This window comes from Eulemur rufifrons, chromosome 7, assembly GCF_041146395.1.
Source record: "Eulemur rufifrons isolate Redbay chromosome 7, OSU_ERuf_1, whole genome shotgun sequence".
Taxonomy (NCBI): Eukaryota; Metazoa; Chordata; class Mammalia; order Primates; family Lemuridae; genus Eulemur; species Eulemur rufifrons.
Genome location: NC_090989.1, coordinates 140230611 through 140249522, shown reverse-complemented (window position 1 = coordinate 140249522; position 18912 = coordinate 140230611). Strand labels below are relative to the sequence as shown.

Sequence of the window (18912 nt, the reverse complement as noted above, 5' to 3'; positions counted from 1 at the left end):
GCATGTGGGTTGGGGGTGATATCCAAATAAGACTGAACAGAAAAAAGCACCCCCAGCAAGGGGCCCTAAGAAAGCCCACTTCTCTCCACATCCTAGGAATGGAGAAGACCCAAGGAAAGACTCTAGTGCAGAGCCTAAAACTGGAACGTGGAAGGCAATTTGGGGGCTTTGTCTCAAAATGTGGAGTGAAGTTTGAGAGCGAGCAATCGCTATAGGAAACCGGTCAAAACCGGTGAATTTAATCATTAACTTTATCTGGAGGGTCTTCTTTGTATTCATGCTACGTACTGGCTTTTACTGTAACCAATGCAAACATTTTACTGTCCTTCAAAGCACAGAATGTGGTGTTTGTTGGCTTGTTCAAAATAGTTCCTGCATCAACATAGATGATTCCAGGGAGATTCCAATCTGGGATCCCCAGCAAAAAGGACCTTTGGAAGGGGAGAGGCGGGGAATGGGAACTAGTAAATGCAAACTTTTCTCCCTCCCTCTGGCTCATGCACCCTTATTGACAATAGAATGGGGAGATCTTCAGACAGCTTGAAAGGGAGATGAGCCACTTGGGCTTTCAGAAGCCTGGGAAAGAAGTTTGGGGCAGACTTACACAACTGCAAGGTTCTCTCTTGCTCTGAGGGCAGAGGTGGCCGGTTTTAAATGGGGCCCAACAGATCCCTGGAGCCAGTTTGAATTAACTCTGTAAACACTGGTTGAACATTTGCTTTGTAGATATACTTCTAATCACCAGTGGAGTTCTCAGCAAAGTGCTTCCCAGTTTTTCAAATGCACAGGTCCTCTAAAGCTCCCAAGGTCTTTCTTCTGGGACCGCCACTAGCAGCTTCTCTTCCCTCTGCCTGGGTGCCACCCCCACATTCATGCCCTCCAGGGTGTCCAACCCTTAACCCTGCTCCAGCCCAGCAACCCTCTATTTCCCAATAGACTGAGGTCTTACTGGGGTCCAGAGATCACATATGAGAAAAGAATGAGACACGAGAGAAAGTGGAGAAACCAACTCTGAATCCTGATAGTGTCAGGTGGTAAGGGGACCCCCCACCCCCATACACAACAAAGCTATATAATCAACTAGACTTTCTATACTGAAGACTTAACAATTCTACACGAAGGAAATGGCCTAAAGTCTACTGTAAAGTTCTAGAGCTTGGGGGTCAGCTGTCCCTCCCTTGGTAAGATCATGTCCTAGGACCTCATCATCTAGTGAAAAGCAGTGCTGAATGCATTTACAGTAACTCCTCCATGGCAAGAAAACTCCATTCTCACCCCCCCCCAAATGAAGTGTTTTTTGTAAATTTAAATTTCCCATTAAGCAGCTCAAAACCTAACATTTTTCTGAAAAGAGGACCCTTCAGGAATGGAAACCAATGTGTCACTTTCAATTGACTAGGCAGACCTGAAAAGCTATGAATTTTCTCAGAAGTGCTCACTAGTCCCTACAGAAAATAAGTAGCCTTCCTCCAAGGACAAGAGAGCTTCAGCCCCTTATACCTAACAACTCTGGAAGAATACACAGAAATTGACATTTGCCATTAGGATTTCACTGCTACACTGCATGTTCCCCAAGTGCTTGATTTTTCTAAAAAACATAACATATAGTACCTAATCAAAAACAATCAAGTACTGTAGTATATACATCATCGGCCAGGGTACCCCAACTGCCCAGTAATTCTATTTCCCTTTACAGTGATATAAGGGACCCCAGAAGGCAAGCTCTGTTCTATTTCTTTGTGTCCACAAAGACCTGGAGAGAGAGCCAGGCAGAGGCAGATGCTCACTGACATCTATCTCCCAGCAGGCCTAACTGGAAAACAATGTGCCCTGGCCATTTGCATAGTGGCCCTGCACTGGCAAAAGTTATAAGAGAGAAAAAGAGATAGAATCTGGGCCTCCTCAGAGGCTAAATGCCTTAGAGGTAAAGATTTTAGGTCATTTTACAGCTATCCTCACATCGACAATAAGCCAGGATGGACATCAGGTATTGTACCTTTCCATCATTAGAGAATCTTCCGTATGGCTCTAATTCCCATAAACCCTTCAGAGACCCAAGACCAGCACAGCAGGCCAAATTCTCCAGAGATTTGTACTTAAAGGTAAGACAGCAAAGGAAATTTCTGGGGTGGCAGAAATGTTCTCTCTTGATTGAGGTGGTGGTAACACAGATGTAACAGTTTGTCAAAGTACATCAAAATGTATTTTACTTGACGTTTTACGTAAATGAATGCATTTCATGGAGTCTAAACTATACCTCAATAAAGATACAGAATGAGTAAAAGGAGCTGTACACTCTGTCATGCAAGGATGTGCCAGACCCATTATCAGATTTTAAAATGCAAAGCAAATTGCAGAACTATACAGTACACAATGTAATATATATTTCAAAACAACTTTACGTCAGTGTGTGCATCATTAAAATATAGAAAACAGTCATAAAGGTGGTGTTGCATAGGAAATAATCCAAATTGTTGACAGTGGTTCCGTCTAGGAAGTGGAATTGGCGAGTTATTTTTTTTTAGCTACTTAGAGTTTGGCTGTGTTACAATGACTGCTTAATTCTTCTGTAAGTAAAGAATTATCTTTACTATATATCAATAAAGATATAAATTGAGAGGGAAAAAGGCACCTGTATGATGACAGATTGTATAGATGGAGCCCAGGCCAGGAATAGGTACATCGTAGGCAATGGCGCCATACATGCTGAAGCAATGAGTGGTTTTTAACAAGGCCTAGACACTCATCTGCTGTGAATATCTGAACATCTGCAGAGACTATTTCCTTAATAGCTACCAATTATAATACTGGTATATGGCCACCAAAGCATGAACACTCAACTGATACATTAAACTTGAAGCCAGCTGGCACTCGCAGGTGAAGAGCCTTGGTATATCTGCTCTGCACCCACAGCCAACAGCTATATTCAGAACTGTGTCCCTGAAATCTGAGGTACGAAGGAGGAAAAGGGGCCGTTCACTAACAGAGTCAGAACATTAGGCTCATCATCTTTTCTAAATAAAACTAGTTCCCACTTCATGGGATATACCAAGAATATAGTCTAAGGTGGGACTAGAGATACACAATGTAGGGAAAGTAGAAAACTATCACACTAAAATTTAAAACATACACCACGTTAAACAAAATTGAGGCAAGCCACGCCTCAGAGAAATCCTTTACAACACACAGCTCGTAATCGGTATTTATCCAAAATGATTTTTCTAAAACCCAAGAAACTGGCCAAGGAACCTGAGCAGGTGATTCAGGGAGGAAACCGAAAGAAAAAAGCTCACACTGGCCTCATAGTAATCAGAACAAGCCATTTTCTCTCCCATTAGATTGATGGCAATAGGGAAGGCAGGAGAGGGAGGAAATGTGGGTGGTGGGAGGCAGCTCCCAGGAGCAAAGTGCTGGGATCTGCTAACATTTCAAATGTGCCTCTGCAGTGTCCTGGCAATCCCTGCACTGGGGAGTTGGGGGAGAGGACCTACCCTCTATAGGGGGCACAAGGATGTGCACTGCTGGCAATGGCCAAATTAGACACAGCCCAAAGGAGCGAAAGGCAAAATAAATTTCACACCACAGAGTGTCAACAGTCCAACGTCACCTCCTTCTCATCTTCTTTATTTGATCTTGCACATGACTTAAATTCCCATTTATTTGTTGCCTTTCATGCCTTTTTTTAAATGGGAAAGAGAAGTGATTTTACATCCCAACAAGCAAGCAAACAAAAAATCTTGAAAAATAAATTCTATGGGACCAGGACAAAAAGGCACTGAGTATCATTAAAAAGGCAAGAGCACCAGCCTAAGCAATAAGAGCAAGACCCCATCTCTATTACAAATAGAAGAAATTAGCTGGGTGTGCCTATGGGGCTATAGTCCCAGCTACTCATGAGGCTGAGGCAGGAGGATTGTTTAAGCCCAGGAGTCTGAGGTTCCTGTGAGCCAGGCTGACGCCATGGCACTCTAGCCCAGGCAATAGAGCAAGATTCTGTCTCAAAAAAAAAGGCAAGAGGATCATTAAACTCAGACAAATTCTGTGCTCAGATAATGCAGTAAAACCCCAGACCATATGAATGTTCAAAACATCAAATGTGAACACCATCCCTCCCTTCGAGAGAAGGAAATGTTTGCTTTCCAACTTTAAAACTGGCTGTACTATACGTAAAATTTCTACAGTCTGAGAAGCTCAGATATAATTAATGCCTTTTACTACCATGTCTTTGTATGCTATTAACATTTGTTACATAACAATTAACAGACAAGTTACTTAGCAAATAAACCAATATTAAAGCAAAGATGCTGCAGATGAAGACAGCTAACAACTTCAGCTTTAAGATATCAAGGCAATTGCACAACAGACTTAAGGATAAATAATAAGATTATGAAATTTGTAGCTGTTGTGGCAAGTCCCAAACATCATCTAGAATTAACTACTTACAATGGAACGGAATCCTTTAATTAAATAAATAAATAAAATTTAAAAAATAGAATTTACTATCTCCTGCTATGAGAGAATTTTGTTGTCCCTTCATAAATTGGTTTCCACTTATCATCATAAACAAACACAATCATCCCTTCTCACCTACCAAACTTCAGTTTAAAAGTGGTAGCACTGGCCGGGCGCGGTGGCTCACGCCTGTAATCCTAGCACTCTGGGAGGCCGAGGTGGGCGGATCGTTTGAGCTCAAGAGTTCGAGACCAGCCTGAGCAAGAGCGAGACCCCATCTCTACTAAAAATAGAAAAAAATTATATGGACAGCTAAAAATATATATATAGAAAAAATTAGCCGGGCATGGTGGTGCATGCCTGTAGTCCCAGCTACTCAGGAGGCTGAGACAGAAGGATCCCTTGAGCTCAGGAGTTTGAGGTTGCTGTGAGCTAGGCTGACGCCAGGCCACTCACTCTAGCCTGGGCAACGGAGTGAGATTCTGTCTCAAAAAAAAAAAAAAAAGTGGTAGCACTTAGAGTCCCCTACAGCTCCAAATATTTGGGTCAGTCCATAGCTAAACACAGAGCTTTGGTTTTTCTTTTTATTTGCATGCATGAGTTTTGGAAACCAAATTAAATTGGAAAAGTAAAATTTCCTCTTAGACTGTTCCCCCTAAATCTTTGAAGGCTCCTATCAAGCTAAGAACAAAAAACAAAGGAAGTAAAAATGTATTTTTTTTCTGAAAATTATTAAAAATAAAGGGCAGGGGTGGGGGTGGGCTAGTAGGTGCTCCCATTGGCCCCACGCAGCACTGCCCCCAATTCTGTCTCTTCACACTAAATTTCTACATAAATTTCTTTACTTTTATTTTATACAGGGCACCACACTGCAGTTTTCCTCATAAAATATTTCATTTGATTCTCAAACAAAAAACTCAGTCCTAGGCAGTCTAATGCAAATGTTACCATTCCCTATGGAGTGATGAGGAAACTGAGGCTCAGTGTCACACAAGCTTACTGACATACATGCTGGATAAAATGGGGACTCCAGCAGGAGACTGACCCACACTCCACACATTCCAGGCATTGAAATAAATATTCACAGCCCGGTGAGGTGGCTCGTGCTTATAATCCTAGCACTCTGGGAGGCCGGGGTGGAAGGAGACCAGCCTGAGCAAGAGCAAGACCCCATCTCTACAAAAAAAAAAAAAAAAATACAAAAATTAGCTGGGTGTGCACACCTGCACTTTCAGCTACTGGGGAGACTGAGGCAGGAGAATCACGTGAGCCCATGAGTTGGAGGTTGCAGTGAGCTATGATTGCAACAGCCTCGACAACAGAGTGAGACCCTGTCTCAAAAAAAAGGTAAATTTTACTATATGCGAATTATACCTAATAAACAAAAACCAAGAAAACTCAAAATAGGAAATCACCAGGCTAGTAGAGGCAGGGCCTCCCCTCTGGACCTAAGGTCATGCAGCACAAAGCATTGAGGGGACGATGTTGCTGCCCACCCTGTAAGAGTGAGCAGAGGGAGGGGAGGCAGGGAAAGGGAGCTCCTTCCTGCAGCCTGCACGGAGCCTCCCCATCTCACTCTCAAGATTATACCCATGATGCACTGGTTACACCAGGGAGCTCCCACAGTGTCCCCAAGCAGCCACCCACAGGTGCCCCCCTGTGCAATAAGGGCAACCTCCACCTGGGCCAGACCAAGGCCATGGGGAAGGCTGGGAATCGCCTCATCCCAAATTGGTTGTGTGAACTCGGTAAGGTCCTGGGTCTGGGGCTATTCTGCTCTCTGTCTCCCCAGGGCCTCCTACTTCTCAAATCAGTTTTCACAGAAAGTCAGGTCAGCTTTATAGAAATTATAATTTTCTGCACTCATAGTTCATCTTGACTTAAACTGTGTAATTATAATCAACAAATACAACGACATAGACAAGTTTGGGAACAAAAATAGCAGTCTCTCTTGGTAAGAGCTGGAGGACACAGGAGTGGCCGGCGCAGGCTGCTTGCAGGAGTCAGCAGCAAGGTACAGGGTTGGAGCAAGCTGGTTTAAGTAGAGTCTTACCACACTTCTGGGACACGCTAACCTTGGACATGTTCTGCTTCTCATTATTCTGAGGTACCCTCTATGTTTTCCTGAGAAGTTTCAAGTGGAATCAAGTCAGGTGGTACTGCCAGAGCAAATGCCCTAACTGGAATGCCATCGTCACAGCTATGATGCTTACTGGTTTATTACTGTCTCTCAGCCCCAAACCCAGCCTCTCCTGTCCTCTCCTGTGTGATGGGGGCAGCTGGGACTAAGCACACCACATCTCTGCTTTGCTAGCTAGGTCCCTGTTAGGCTCCTAGGGTATATACTAGAGGGAGAAAGGATTTTCTCTCTCGTCTGCTTCCTGGGTCATGTTATCAACAAACTTCTTTACCCCAACACCACTGGTTTATTCCAGTAACAGAACCAGTTTGCAGTTTTCTAATGCTAGCAGAACCAGCTTCATCCTCCTCCCAACACCCCCATACACATCCCAGGTACAAATGTACAAGCACAAGCTGAACAGCCTACTCGTCAGGTGTCAGGCCCATACGAACCCTTCCAAGTATCAGTAACTCAAATCTCTTCCTTTTTGTTCTCTCTGATGTAAGGTGGTAGCTGCTACTTCCTGGATTTCTCCTCTTGCCATTCTGCTACCTAGTTAACAACTTAATACCAGTCGACAATTCTTTACATTATTCAATTCTCTGTTAAAGTAATCGATGTGGCTCTGGCTCCTCACTGATACACCAGCTATTTCCTCTATGTATCAATAATCCACCCTCTACAAAGGGGAAAAAAGGAGGGAACCCTAACACCTTCCTTAGGGATGTTGAAAGGATTAGAAAAAAATTACGTAAAAACTCTATATTATTACACACCTCCTCCAGAGGGTTCTGTAGAAACCCTCTATTTATTAACATTTATCTAAATTCTACCATTCTCCAAGGTTCATCTTCAATTCTTCATTCAGCCCCAAATTCATTCCATCTGAACCTAAACAGATGCCATGAACTTTAGCATTTAAATTTCATCCAGTAATTTAAATAAGAGTGCACATAAAACACCTATATAGGAAGTTGAGAATCCTCCCTTCCCCGTCACCTTTTCCTTCTCAGTTTTATATTCCCCGACAAACCACCAGGCTCAAGTAGGGAACAGGATGCACAGTGCTCTTAGGCATGGTTAGCATGGAGCACAATTCATATGGAACAGAAAATAGGCATCCAAACATTTTGATGACAAATCTTAATACATCAAGTCCTGTCAGCAATGAGGAACTGCCCATATCAACTATCACTTATCCATCAACCAGGAAATATTTTAAGGAAGATAAGCAACATATTTTATTTCATGAAAAGGAATTTCAACTGTTTGGCTGTGACTTGCAGGAACAGGTGAAGCCAAATATTTTTCAGGATATTTACATGCAATTATACATGTGTGCATTAAAACAAATTTTTCTAGCTCTTTCAAAGCAATTTTATGTAAATTAGAGCTCCCCATAAATAAATCTTGAAGATGTAGCCACCCCTATCATTCCCATCTTAAGGGTCAAAAATCAAGTCAGTTAAGTAACTTGTCCAAAATCACAGGCTGTAGGGAAACACTAAGACTTAAAACCAATTCAGTTCTTACCCTACAGCTCATGCTCTTGTCCACACTGAAAAGCTGCAAACATTTTTCAAGCTACTATTCCCTTTTCATCTCCAAAATTTCCTCCTGTCTATATTGGGTAGGAGAAAAGTCCATCAAAAGTCAACATGGGGAGGGGGGACATTCTTTAGCTTGAAAACTAAGAGGGCTCCTTTGTTTCTGAGGAAGGAATGAAAGTAGAGCATGGGCATCTTCTGAGGGTCAAACCCAACTTGCATTAACTTGCTGAGTGGACAAGCAGGCAGAGGCTAGAATTGGCCTTAAATCCACTGATACCAGCAGAGGCCAGACTTAGTATAAAAGCCCCCACTCCACTAATGTCAAAGTAACTGCTCTGAGGTGTTGGGGCTAGGAGGCGGTCTCCATTCCCTGCCACCTGGAGTGGCACATGCACATGTTGTAAGCTGGCTGGCAGAGGAAGCATCTCTTCCTCATAGTGTAGAGATCTCCTATGAGACTTAGGTATCATTTCACGAAATTAAACAACACAAGGCTTTCACCCTTGCTAAATTATTGTTCTGGTAATACTTCCCATTAAATTAATTTTGGAATGAGAAGCAGCTGCAGCAATGATGGTCACCCTCATTTTTTTGGCCAAGAGATCATGCCCCATTTAGTTATTTAATTTTCTCCCTAATAACTTAGAAACATTTAATATTAAACATCAGATTTTAAAGGATTAACCTCAAAAAAATAAACTTGGCAAATAATATTCATCCATAAACAGCAGTGTGAAAGAGTGGTTCTGACTAGAAGAGTCAGAACAGTTTTCAGTCAAGTCATTTCATTATCCCAGGCCTCAGTCTGCCCATCTGTAACATAGCAACTTTTTCTATGATGATTTAAGGCCCTTCTTGTGATAATTTAAGATTCTTCTTCAGATGCCTCCTCCAAGGCATACACACATATACCCGATAATACCATGAAACTAATGCTTACTACCTACATTCTTCCAGTTGCAGGAATTAGATTGTTCCACTGAGCAAGTTGATCTGCTTCCTTGAAATGCCGCCGTCCCTCCCCTCTCCCCTTCCCCCACCAATCTTAGCTTTAAAGATTAGCGGTTTTCAAAAACATCATATAAACTGTAAACAGGAAAACTGGCATTAAGTCTAAAAATAAAAAAGCTGAAGGTATTGCTATAACCACTAAATACACTTGCACTCCATCTTCTCCAAGGCATGGGAAGCCCTACAACCAAAGTTAAAGCTGAGTTCCAGTTTTTCTAAAATGAAACAAGGTTTATGCATTTTTCTCCTGTTCACTTTATATCACCTGAAAGAATCACTACATAGCTTTCCATTTAAGTATCAGCTCAGCCCCAATTTCTCATGCTGAAAATTAGCTTTCTTCCACCCCCGCCCCCCAAATACACATTTTGGGAGGGGGAAGGATAGTTCAGGCCGGTGGCTCACGCCTGTAATCCTAGCACTCTGGGAGGCAGAGGCAGGAGGATCGCTCAAGGTCAGGAGTTTGAGACCAGCCTGAGCAAGAGTGAGACCCTGTCTCTACTAAAAATAGAAAGAAATTACATGGACAGCTAAAAACATATACAGAAAAATCAGCCGGGCATGGTGGCGCATGCCTGCAGTCCCAGCTACTCGGGAGGCTGAGGCAGAAGGATTGCTTGAGCCCAGGAGTTTGAGGTTGCTGTGAGCTAGGCTGATGCCACGGCACTCTAGCCCGGGCAACAGAGTGAGACTCTGTCTCAAAAAAAAAAAAAAAAAAAGTTATGCTGAACGCTTACAATTGCCTTCACTTTGGGGGGTACTGTGCTATGACACTCTAATACGTTAGCTCTAATTCTTACAACATTGCAAAGAGTTAACTTCATTTTACAGACAAGAAAACTATGGTGGAGCAGAATCTAAACCTAGAACACCACAGTGCTCAAATAAAGCCAATTAATTAAAAGCAAACACCTTTATCATAAGACCTGGTAACTGAAGTCTTACATTTTTCGAACTATTGCTAAAAATTTATCAATAGGTACAACTATTTTTACAATTATCCCAACACAATTATTTCAATACAATTATTTTTATAATTATCCCAATTAGTCCTAAAAGAGTATGAAATAATTTCCCAAAATCCATTGGCATTTCAAGAAAAACAAAATTTTAGCTGCAAAAGATTAAAGCTAAAAAGCAATGGCTAGCATACATTCCAGAAGTAACAACGACAGATGTTTACAAAGGCACAAAGCCCTCATTCTCAGGGGCTCGGGTTCCAAAGTCCACTCAAGGGCCCCCAGAACTCAGAGTGTCAGAGCCAAAGGGCATCTCCTCAGTCTACACAACTGACCTTCACCCATTTCATTCTCTTTTGTGTGCACTACTCTGCTTCATTCAAACTCCATTAATGTTGACAAAATATGCCATTCTGCAGAAGCCATTACAGATAAATGATCACAATCAAGAACTGTGCCCTTCCTCATGACAAAGCCCCCCTTTCCCAATAATCACAATTTCAATTTGCTAACATAATCACTGAAAGCAATAACCTTATTGCTAAAGACTACTGTCTGCCAAATTTTTGTGACAATTGATGATTAAACTTAGATCATTCCATAGATTTGTTTGTGGAAAGAAACTGATTTGATAGGAATTGATGCTCAGGTTAGGACCTGTTTTGGGTTAGTAGGAAATCTACATTAAGGATAACTGTTGCAGAGCATCACTCGAGGTCAGGAGTTCGAGACTAGCCTGACCAAGAGCGAGACCCCCCCCCATCTAAAAAATATATTAAAAAAAAAAAAAAAAAAGGATAACTGTTGGCCAGGTATGTAGGCTCACACCTGTAATCCTATCACTTTTGGAGGCCAAGGTGGTAGGACTGCTTGAGGCCGGGAGTTGGAGGTTGCAGTAAGCTATGATGATGCCATGGCACTCCAGCCTGGGCAACAGAGCGATACCCTGTCTGGAAGGGAGAAAAAAAAAAAAAAAAAAAAATAACTGTTATTAGTCAAAATCTAATAGGGAGCTCTCAAAAATTCAGCTAGGTTTAGGGGGCAGATGAAACCCATGAGTTGGCTGGAATCATCCCATTTCATTCCACCCTGCCTTCGAAGCCAATCCTCAGCAAACTATTTAACTACAGCATGAGGAAAGCAAGAGATGGCACTGAGAGGTAAAGAATTACTTTGGTATATGGTTTAAGTCAAACAGTTTCAAATGTAAACAGCCAGCACTAGGGCTCCCCATACCTCCCAATTTTTCTGTTAAGTCAGAATCTTGTCAATCAAAAGTCAATCCGGTTTCAGTCAACACGGTTTGTGAGTACAGACAAAACCTCAAAGGGAGAGGAATAATTTAGTATCAAACAAGCAGGAGGTCACATCAGCTAAGAGGAAAGATGGATCAAGCTTCCCCTTGCAAGTCACAATGCTTGAAAGGTTAAAAAAAAAAAAGCGAGAATGGAGTGGGCTTCAATGGGTGGCATCTTGCTTCATTTAGGCAACTGTAATTCTTTACCAATACCTTTCTGTTGCTCTCTTCCAAATAAACGGAGATGGCAAAAACAGCCTCAGTGAGCCAGCAGGCCTTTACCTCTTTGTCAGTGTTATGGGTGGGGGAGGGGAGAGAGCACTACTTTGAAACTGCTGCATGGTAGACTTCATCTCAACCCTTTGCTTAAGTGTCATGAAGAACTGACAACAAAATGGTCCTTTATTTGCTAAGAATGAATACAGCTAAAATAAACCTTGCCCAGTGTGAAGAATTGGATGGAGAAGTGGCAAGATTAAGCAAACCATGTGACTTTTAGCACCAGAAATAATTCAAAAGGGTTAAATTTTAGATCTACAGAATTACCTGATAATACCATGGTACTATAAATAAATGAAAATTTCTCTTGAACCAGGAAAATTTATGAACACTTTTTACCCTGGCAAACAACTTTAATAACAAACATATTTTAGCCATTTCACCTCTTCATGTATAGCTTCCGTAAGAGCCAACTCCCTTACTATATATGCACAGTTATGAGGGGGGTTTTAAATGGAAAGACAAAAAGCTAAACAAACATGAACTCAAAATTTTACACGTGAAGAGAAAGTTGCATCCATTTTAAGTAGTACTTTAGGAAACTAGACATTTTAGCCTACTGAAATCTGAAAAGGACTCTCTAAAAGTAGTATTCGTAAAGTAGCTACAATGGAAGGGAGAACTGGGGTGGAAAAAGGCAATTTTACTCACTCATCAAACTTTCAAGATTTCTCTATTCCAAGTACAACCATTTAACTTTGAAAATGTGTCAAGATAAAGAATGTATAGTAATGTCAAATGAAGAACTGTAAGTCTGCAAGAAAGTGCCCATTTTTTCCCCAAAATATCGTCACTGTTTTCTAAAATATATATTCCTAGAATTGGAAATAAAAATCTCAAGGACAATATCAAGTCTATGCAATCCTAAAGCCAGTGTGGCTTACCTTTTCTTCTTTAAACTTCAGATGGTCACAGAAGTTTCCCCAGACAGTGCTGATACTACAACTGTACTAGCCTACTAACTAGTACAGTTTATGACAGGTTATGCCTTCAAGGCAACCTCATCAGCACAGGCTTGCCCAACTAGCCAGGGTCCACTTCCCAGGGCCCGTGTTGATAAAGTCCATTCCCATGCACTTTAATGGAAATAGCTCCAGCATGACTTTTTAAAAGATCACAGATTATATTCAAAGACTAAGAAATTCAGATATCAGTAATGAACATTTCTTTCTCATATATTTTTATCAAGCATTTTCTTAATTCAACAGACCTCAATCTATAAACATCTACCTGCTGAACTGGATTCAAGGCAGCAATCTCTGTAATTACTTCCAAGTATGTAAAGTTTGGTATTCTGGCCAACAGGTGAGATTTACGCACTGAGAGGACACATGCACCTAGTAATATATATAGAATGATGAAAGGTGCGTAACAAATACTAAAATACCATTTCTTATTCATTTTCTCCCCTTTTCCTCCCCGCCCCAAAGCCTTTTGAAATTAACCTACGAATCAATGGCATTCCAATTAAAATCTCATTTTTTGGTGAAAATTCAAAGTTTATCAAAAATTTAACCAACGTAAGTTACATCTGGCCACTTCTACAAGATGGATGAAGAAAAGGGTAGGAAAGTGGATCTTCAGCTACATCTGTAATATTTCATTCCTTTAAAAGGAAAAAACTATTTTGGATAATGTAGCACAAGTGACAAATAAATTTGTATTATGTTTTTAAAAAGCATTTAGGGATGGATTTTTATAATTTTCAAAAGAACATGCATATAATCTTGAACATACACAAAGTATACACATGGCTGGAAAAGTTTAGACTTATAACGTAGAATAAAATATACTGATGCTGAATACAGGTTTGATGCCCATTCTGTGACTTAGTCATTATGAGATACAAGACAGAAATTCACACAACTAATTATTTTAGGCAGCAAACTGCCTTACTCAATGTCTGAGGCCACTTTAGGTTTCCTGCAAGGAGACAGTCCCAGGAGTGCTCAATATTCAGGGTCAAATCAGGCTGGAATTCTAGAACTTATTTTTCCAGGAAGCATTTTAAAGCCCAACGCAGCAACTGTATAAATTATATCAGCACCTGCACCCCTTTTTCCATCCAAGAGACTCAGAAAAATCCTGCCCCTTGGCATGTCTAACTGGGAACAATATTGCCATCCTGGGTCGGGGGGTGGGCTACAACTACGTTTCCTTGGCTCAAGATGGCCAACAGTGTCACCCCCGCTAGCCCCTCAGCCCCTCACCGCTAGCCCCTCACTGCTCGTGATGTGAGCCTTTCCTGGGTACCTCGACACGTTTCACAGCATCTTGACACCCAGCTCTTAGACAGGGCACACACAACTCTGAATTTCTGCTCCCAGTGTCGCCTCCAAGGCAGCAAAGGCTCACATCCTACGTGCCAAAAACAAACCAAAAAACATTAAAAGGCAACTCGTGAGCAACTCACACACAAGTCCCTAAGCTCTTCCTCCGAAACGCGAAGACCCTTCCCTCCCTGACCTGAGCGGCCAAGAGCACCCGCCGCCAGTGCCGGCGGGGAGAAGAGCAGCCGCGTACCGGGCTGCGTTCCCAGGGCCGCGGCGGGCTCGGGGCTGGCCGGGGCTGGCCGGGCTGCAGCGCAGGGCCTAAGGGGCTCTGCCTCCGCCCACTCTCCCGGGACCGCCGCAGGCATAGTGAGCGCAGTCCCCGGATACGCAGCCCCGGCACCACCTCGCCTGCAGGCCTTTTTAACTATCAAGGTAACACAACTGGTAAAACCCCCAAACTATGTTTAAATGGGCCAAATACGAAATAAGAATGGCGGCGAACAAATCTCACCATTTTGTTGGAAAACTCAACTCCCTCCTTTCAGGTCTCCAAGTTATCATGATGTTTTAAACCAACTGCCCAGACAAGACACCTCACTTGCTAATTCCCAGGAGTCATTTCTGGGGGGATGTTTGAGGAAAGCAGTATCAGCGGGCAAGACCCTACCACTGTCCCCCGCCCCCTAAAATGACAAGGAAAAAGACAGACGTCCCCAGCCTCCTTTCCCAAGGTCAGGTGGCATCAGTTACTGTAAGGAAAAGGCACCCCAAATTATTTAATGAAGTCTGTTCACACAAGAAGCAACTCAGTTAAGGAGCACATCTTAAAAATTGAGGTAGACTGCACATACAGTAAGATAAATGGATTTAGACATTCTATGTGTCACAATCAAGACAGGGGTCAGCCTATCATCCTCCAAAGCGCCCTCAAGTCGTGGCTCCTTCCCAGCCCTTTTTAAAGAAACAGTATATTCTGAAACTGTTAATAATGATCACTTCCTTCAAAGGAAGGGAAGAATTTAGGCTGTGGAGGGGACCTCTTATATAAACTCCACCACTTTAGTCTTCTACTCGGAGCATTGGTTTAAACTCAAATTTTCTAGCATTCTAAATCCAGGAACCAATAAAGCAGTCAAACTCTTAGTTTCCAAGTTTTCTTTTTTTAAAGGAAAACCTAAATGGAGGAAGCAGAATCTTGCTCAAAACTAAGCAAATGGTTTTTTTAAAGGGATATTTATTTTAATAACGTACTATCTTAACGCTTGCCCTAGCACTGCACGTGCTAAAAGGTGAACTTTAAGGACATCTGGGTACCTCCCAGGTGCAGGGGAGCTTCACTTCTCACCTCAGGCTCGCCCATGCAGTTTAAAAAGTGAATAAACCTTTTGCACATCTGGCAACTGAACATCCACTGTTTTAGCCCAAATAAAATGTAGGTGATCTTTAACTGGAAATATAGATAAAAACTGACATTTAAACTCAACGCCACTGGATGTTTCCAGAAGCCATCTCCCCTTCAACTCCCTCAGCTCACCCTCCAAGTGATCCCAATCTGCAAGTGAATTGGCTCCATTTTTCCATTCCTGGGATTTGGGTCAGTATTTACCTCGATCATTTTTTTAAAAGTGATGAAAGAACATACTAGAAACATTTATGAATGTGTTAAAACTATAAGCTAAGTCGATTCAAACCTTAAAAACGAAGGAAAAGGATAACTTCCCCTAGCTTAATACCTAGAAGGAACCTTTAAAAAGGAGGTGCCCACAAGTAGATTAGGATTTCAACTTTTTTCCAATAGGAGAAGCCTGTTTCAGGCCATCAGGCAATAGCTCCGCCCTCCTCCCCAAATAACAGGTTAGGAGTGGAAAAAGCTGCGGCGCTGTGCTCACCTTAGCCTTTCTCGCCCGCTCCTACTCAGGCAGGCAGCAATTCCCACTAGAATTTTTAAAGCCCTTGCTGTCCCCAGCTCTCCCTCCAAGGCAAGACTGTAGCGACCACACACACCAATTCTCACAGATCTACAGGTAGGTCGCTGAAATTACCGGCCCCCTCGGCAGAACCCCGCTCCTCAAAACCTTTGGCCCGGATCTCCAATGGGTTCGGGCAGGTAGAAAGTACTCGTCTAACACCAAAGTAGAAAGGAGGAACAGGTAAGGTGTGAAAAGTAAGCAAGGTTTTATCGACAGCCCAAAGAGCGAAACCAAGCCCAAACGCTGCGGTGCAGCCCTAAGACCCTGCGCACCCCCACGAAAAAGCCGCGTGTGGCTGCTCCGGTTTTGTCCAAGGGCAGTGGCGCCCCAGGTAGAGCTGGGTGGGGATACCTCCTAACCAGGGAAACCGGTTCCTAGAGGGATTGAAGCCGGAGCCGGCGGGAGCGGCCCCGGAGACTTCCAGCCGGGTGAAGGCAAGGTCGCCCCCTAATTCCGCCCCTATCTCGGCTACAACCATGGGCCCACAAATCCGAGCGGAGATTCTACACAAGAGAGCTCAGGGACCAGAACACGCTTTTTACACAGTACGGGAAACTGCCGCGGAGCAGACAAAGGCTTAAGACCGGGGGCCACTTGGCCCTCACAGACCCACAGACGCCCACTCTCTTGCCCAACACAAGGAGGCAACGACTGCCACGCTGTCCAAACAACAACAAAAAAATCAGTCTTTTCCTCACAACTGCACACGTGGAAACCAGGTCTACACAGGAGCACACAGTCCAAACGCCCACCAACCAACACAACCATCTCTTTCCGGGCTCATGCCCCATTTAAAAGCAACAATCTACGAAATTTACAAATAAAAATGAGAAAATAAAGGAGCGCCCTCTCAGCGTGCTGGGAGGCCTCTGGCGTGCCCGCACAAGGAGGCCACGTCTACACACACACCTATTTCTTCCCAGCTCATGCCTAATTGGAGACAACGATTGCCGCGGCTTGCCACACTGAAAAGTGAAATATATAGAAAAGGGCGGACCCCACGCAGTGGGAATTTTGGGGGGCCCTCGCGGCACGCACACAGAAGCTACGACTTCTAGTTGCACACACTTCCCGGGTCATGATCTACTTGGTAGCAACGACTGCCACGTAGCCAAAGGAAATACAAAGAAAGTCCGGAAAGGAGAGGGCCCGTCTCCTTACTTTGGTTGGGACCGGCCAAGAGGCCATTCTCGAACACACACATGCGGTTATCCGGCGAACACGAACACACGCCCCCAACACCACGCACTCACCTCGTCGTCGTGGTGCTGGCAGAAGCCGAGGCGCTCGGGAAACACAGAGAGGATGGAGAAGGGCGGGCCGGGGAAAGGCGGCCCGAGCCCGAGCTGCTGCGCCGCTGCCGCGGCGGCGGGACCCGGCGGGCCGCGCTCGATGTAGTGGTCCTTGGTGAGGCGCACGCGCTGGTGCGCGCGGACGCAGTTGTCGCACAGGTGCTCCTGGCAGTCGAGGCAGCGCGAAGAGGCCGCGTTGCCCTCATCGCACGAACTGCAGCCGTGAGGCCGGCGCAGCAGCAGCGCAGACGGGGAGGCCGCGGGGCCACCGGGTGCCGAGCGGGAAGGCGCGGGCGGCTGCGGCGCCTGAGGCAGCGGCGGCGCGGAGGCGGACGCGCGCGGGTGTGCGTGGTGAGCGTGGTGCCGGTGGTTGCTGTGGCCGCCCGCGCCTGCCGGAGCGCCGGCGCGCCCGTTCTTGGGCGGCGGCTCGTCGGCGGTGGCCACCACGGCGTCAAGCAGGTTGCTGAGCAGGAAGGCGGACGAAGGCAGCGCGTCCATGCCCGCCGCCTCGGCTAGTACTACTTTCTGGTCGCACACCGGGCAGCGCAGCTTGAGCGGCTCTCCCGGCGCGCCGCCACCGGCGGCCGGCAGCCGGTGCGCTTCCAGACAGGGGCGGCAGAAGGCGTGCAGGCAGGGCAGGACGTGCAGGCGGCGCGCCGCCGCCCCAGGGGCCCCGCCGCCGCCCCCCGACGACGTGGACGTCTGCGAGGAGGAGGACGACGCGGACGAGTTGGAGGAAAGCGGCGCCGGCGAGCCGCACATCTCCTTGCACAACAGGCAGATCTGGAAGTCGGTCTCGGGGAACGAAGCCATTTGCAACCCAGCCCGGGGGAGGGAGGAGACCAGAGAGGAAGAGGAGGAGGAGGAGGAGAGAGCGGACGAGGTGGGTGGGGGAGCCGACTCACTCAGAAAAATGCATCGATTAGGCCTGCAATCCGGGAGCCGGCACCAGAGCAACGCTGCCCGCTTGGCCTCGCCACGTCCGGCTCGAGCACTGCCACCCCTGACACTGCAGGCATTAAATGCCACTATCCAGCGGCTACACAGATTCCTCCCGGAGGACTTGGGGCCCGCGTGCCTTCCGAAGAGGGAACGCCGGAACAAGTCCAGACTCGCGAGGGGCGAACGAGGGCAGGGAGGTCAGAAGACTCCCTGGAGCAGCTGGGGCTTCGCTTCGCGATAGCCAAGGAGTCCCCAAAAGGAGAGTCCGCTGTGCAATCCCAGTCCAGGAGAGAGCAAAATTTGGTTCGACGAGTATTTGGTGCGTTGCTTTTCTTTAAATGGATTTAGTCTCTTTTTGGGAGGGGAAGGTGCCCCAAAGTAGTAAAGGCGGGAGCGGCGCGTCGCCAAGCCAGTGTCCCCCCGCGCGACGCCTGCCGCCCCGCCGCATGACGCGGCGGCCAGGGGCTCCTGGGTGGCCCGGCGTGCTGTGCTTGGGGGCTTGCGCACGGCCAGGCGCGGCCTCCCCTGCAGGGCGGTCGGCCCTGCAGCAGCTGCAGCTCGTGGTGGCCCAGCCGCGGCCGCACGCGTGCAGTACGCACGCGCGTCTCACGCGCCTCGAGTCTCCCGCGCGCCCGCCCAGCCGGGCCGCGGCTGCCCGCGCTTAACACGCACGCGCGCCCCACGCGGCCCGGGGCCCTCGTGCCCCCGCCTCGCTGGGCCTGGGCGCCTCCCGCACGCTCCTTCCCGTCCGGCTTAGCCGCGCTG

The 18912-nt window shown here is 45.7% G+C and overlaps 1 protein-coding gene across 1 annotated transcript in view; it reads right to left on the bottom strand.

The window, feature by feature from the left end:
- The window catches only part of TRIM71 (tripartite motif containing 71), a 68161-nt gene extending 50143 nt beyond the window's left edge, over positions 1-18018 (bottom strand). Inside the window, exon 1 of the mRNA XM_069473369.1 lies at positions 17167-18018. Within this exon, the coding sequence (XP_069329470.1) occupies positions 17167-18018 (852 nt within the window). The remainder of the gene's footprint in view (positions 1-17166) is intronic.
- Between the last annotated feature and the right edge of the window lie 894 nt (positions 18019-18912).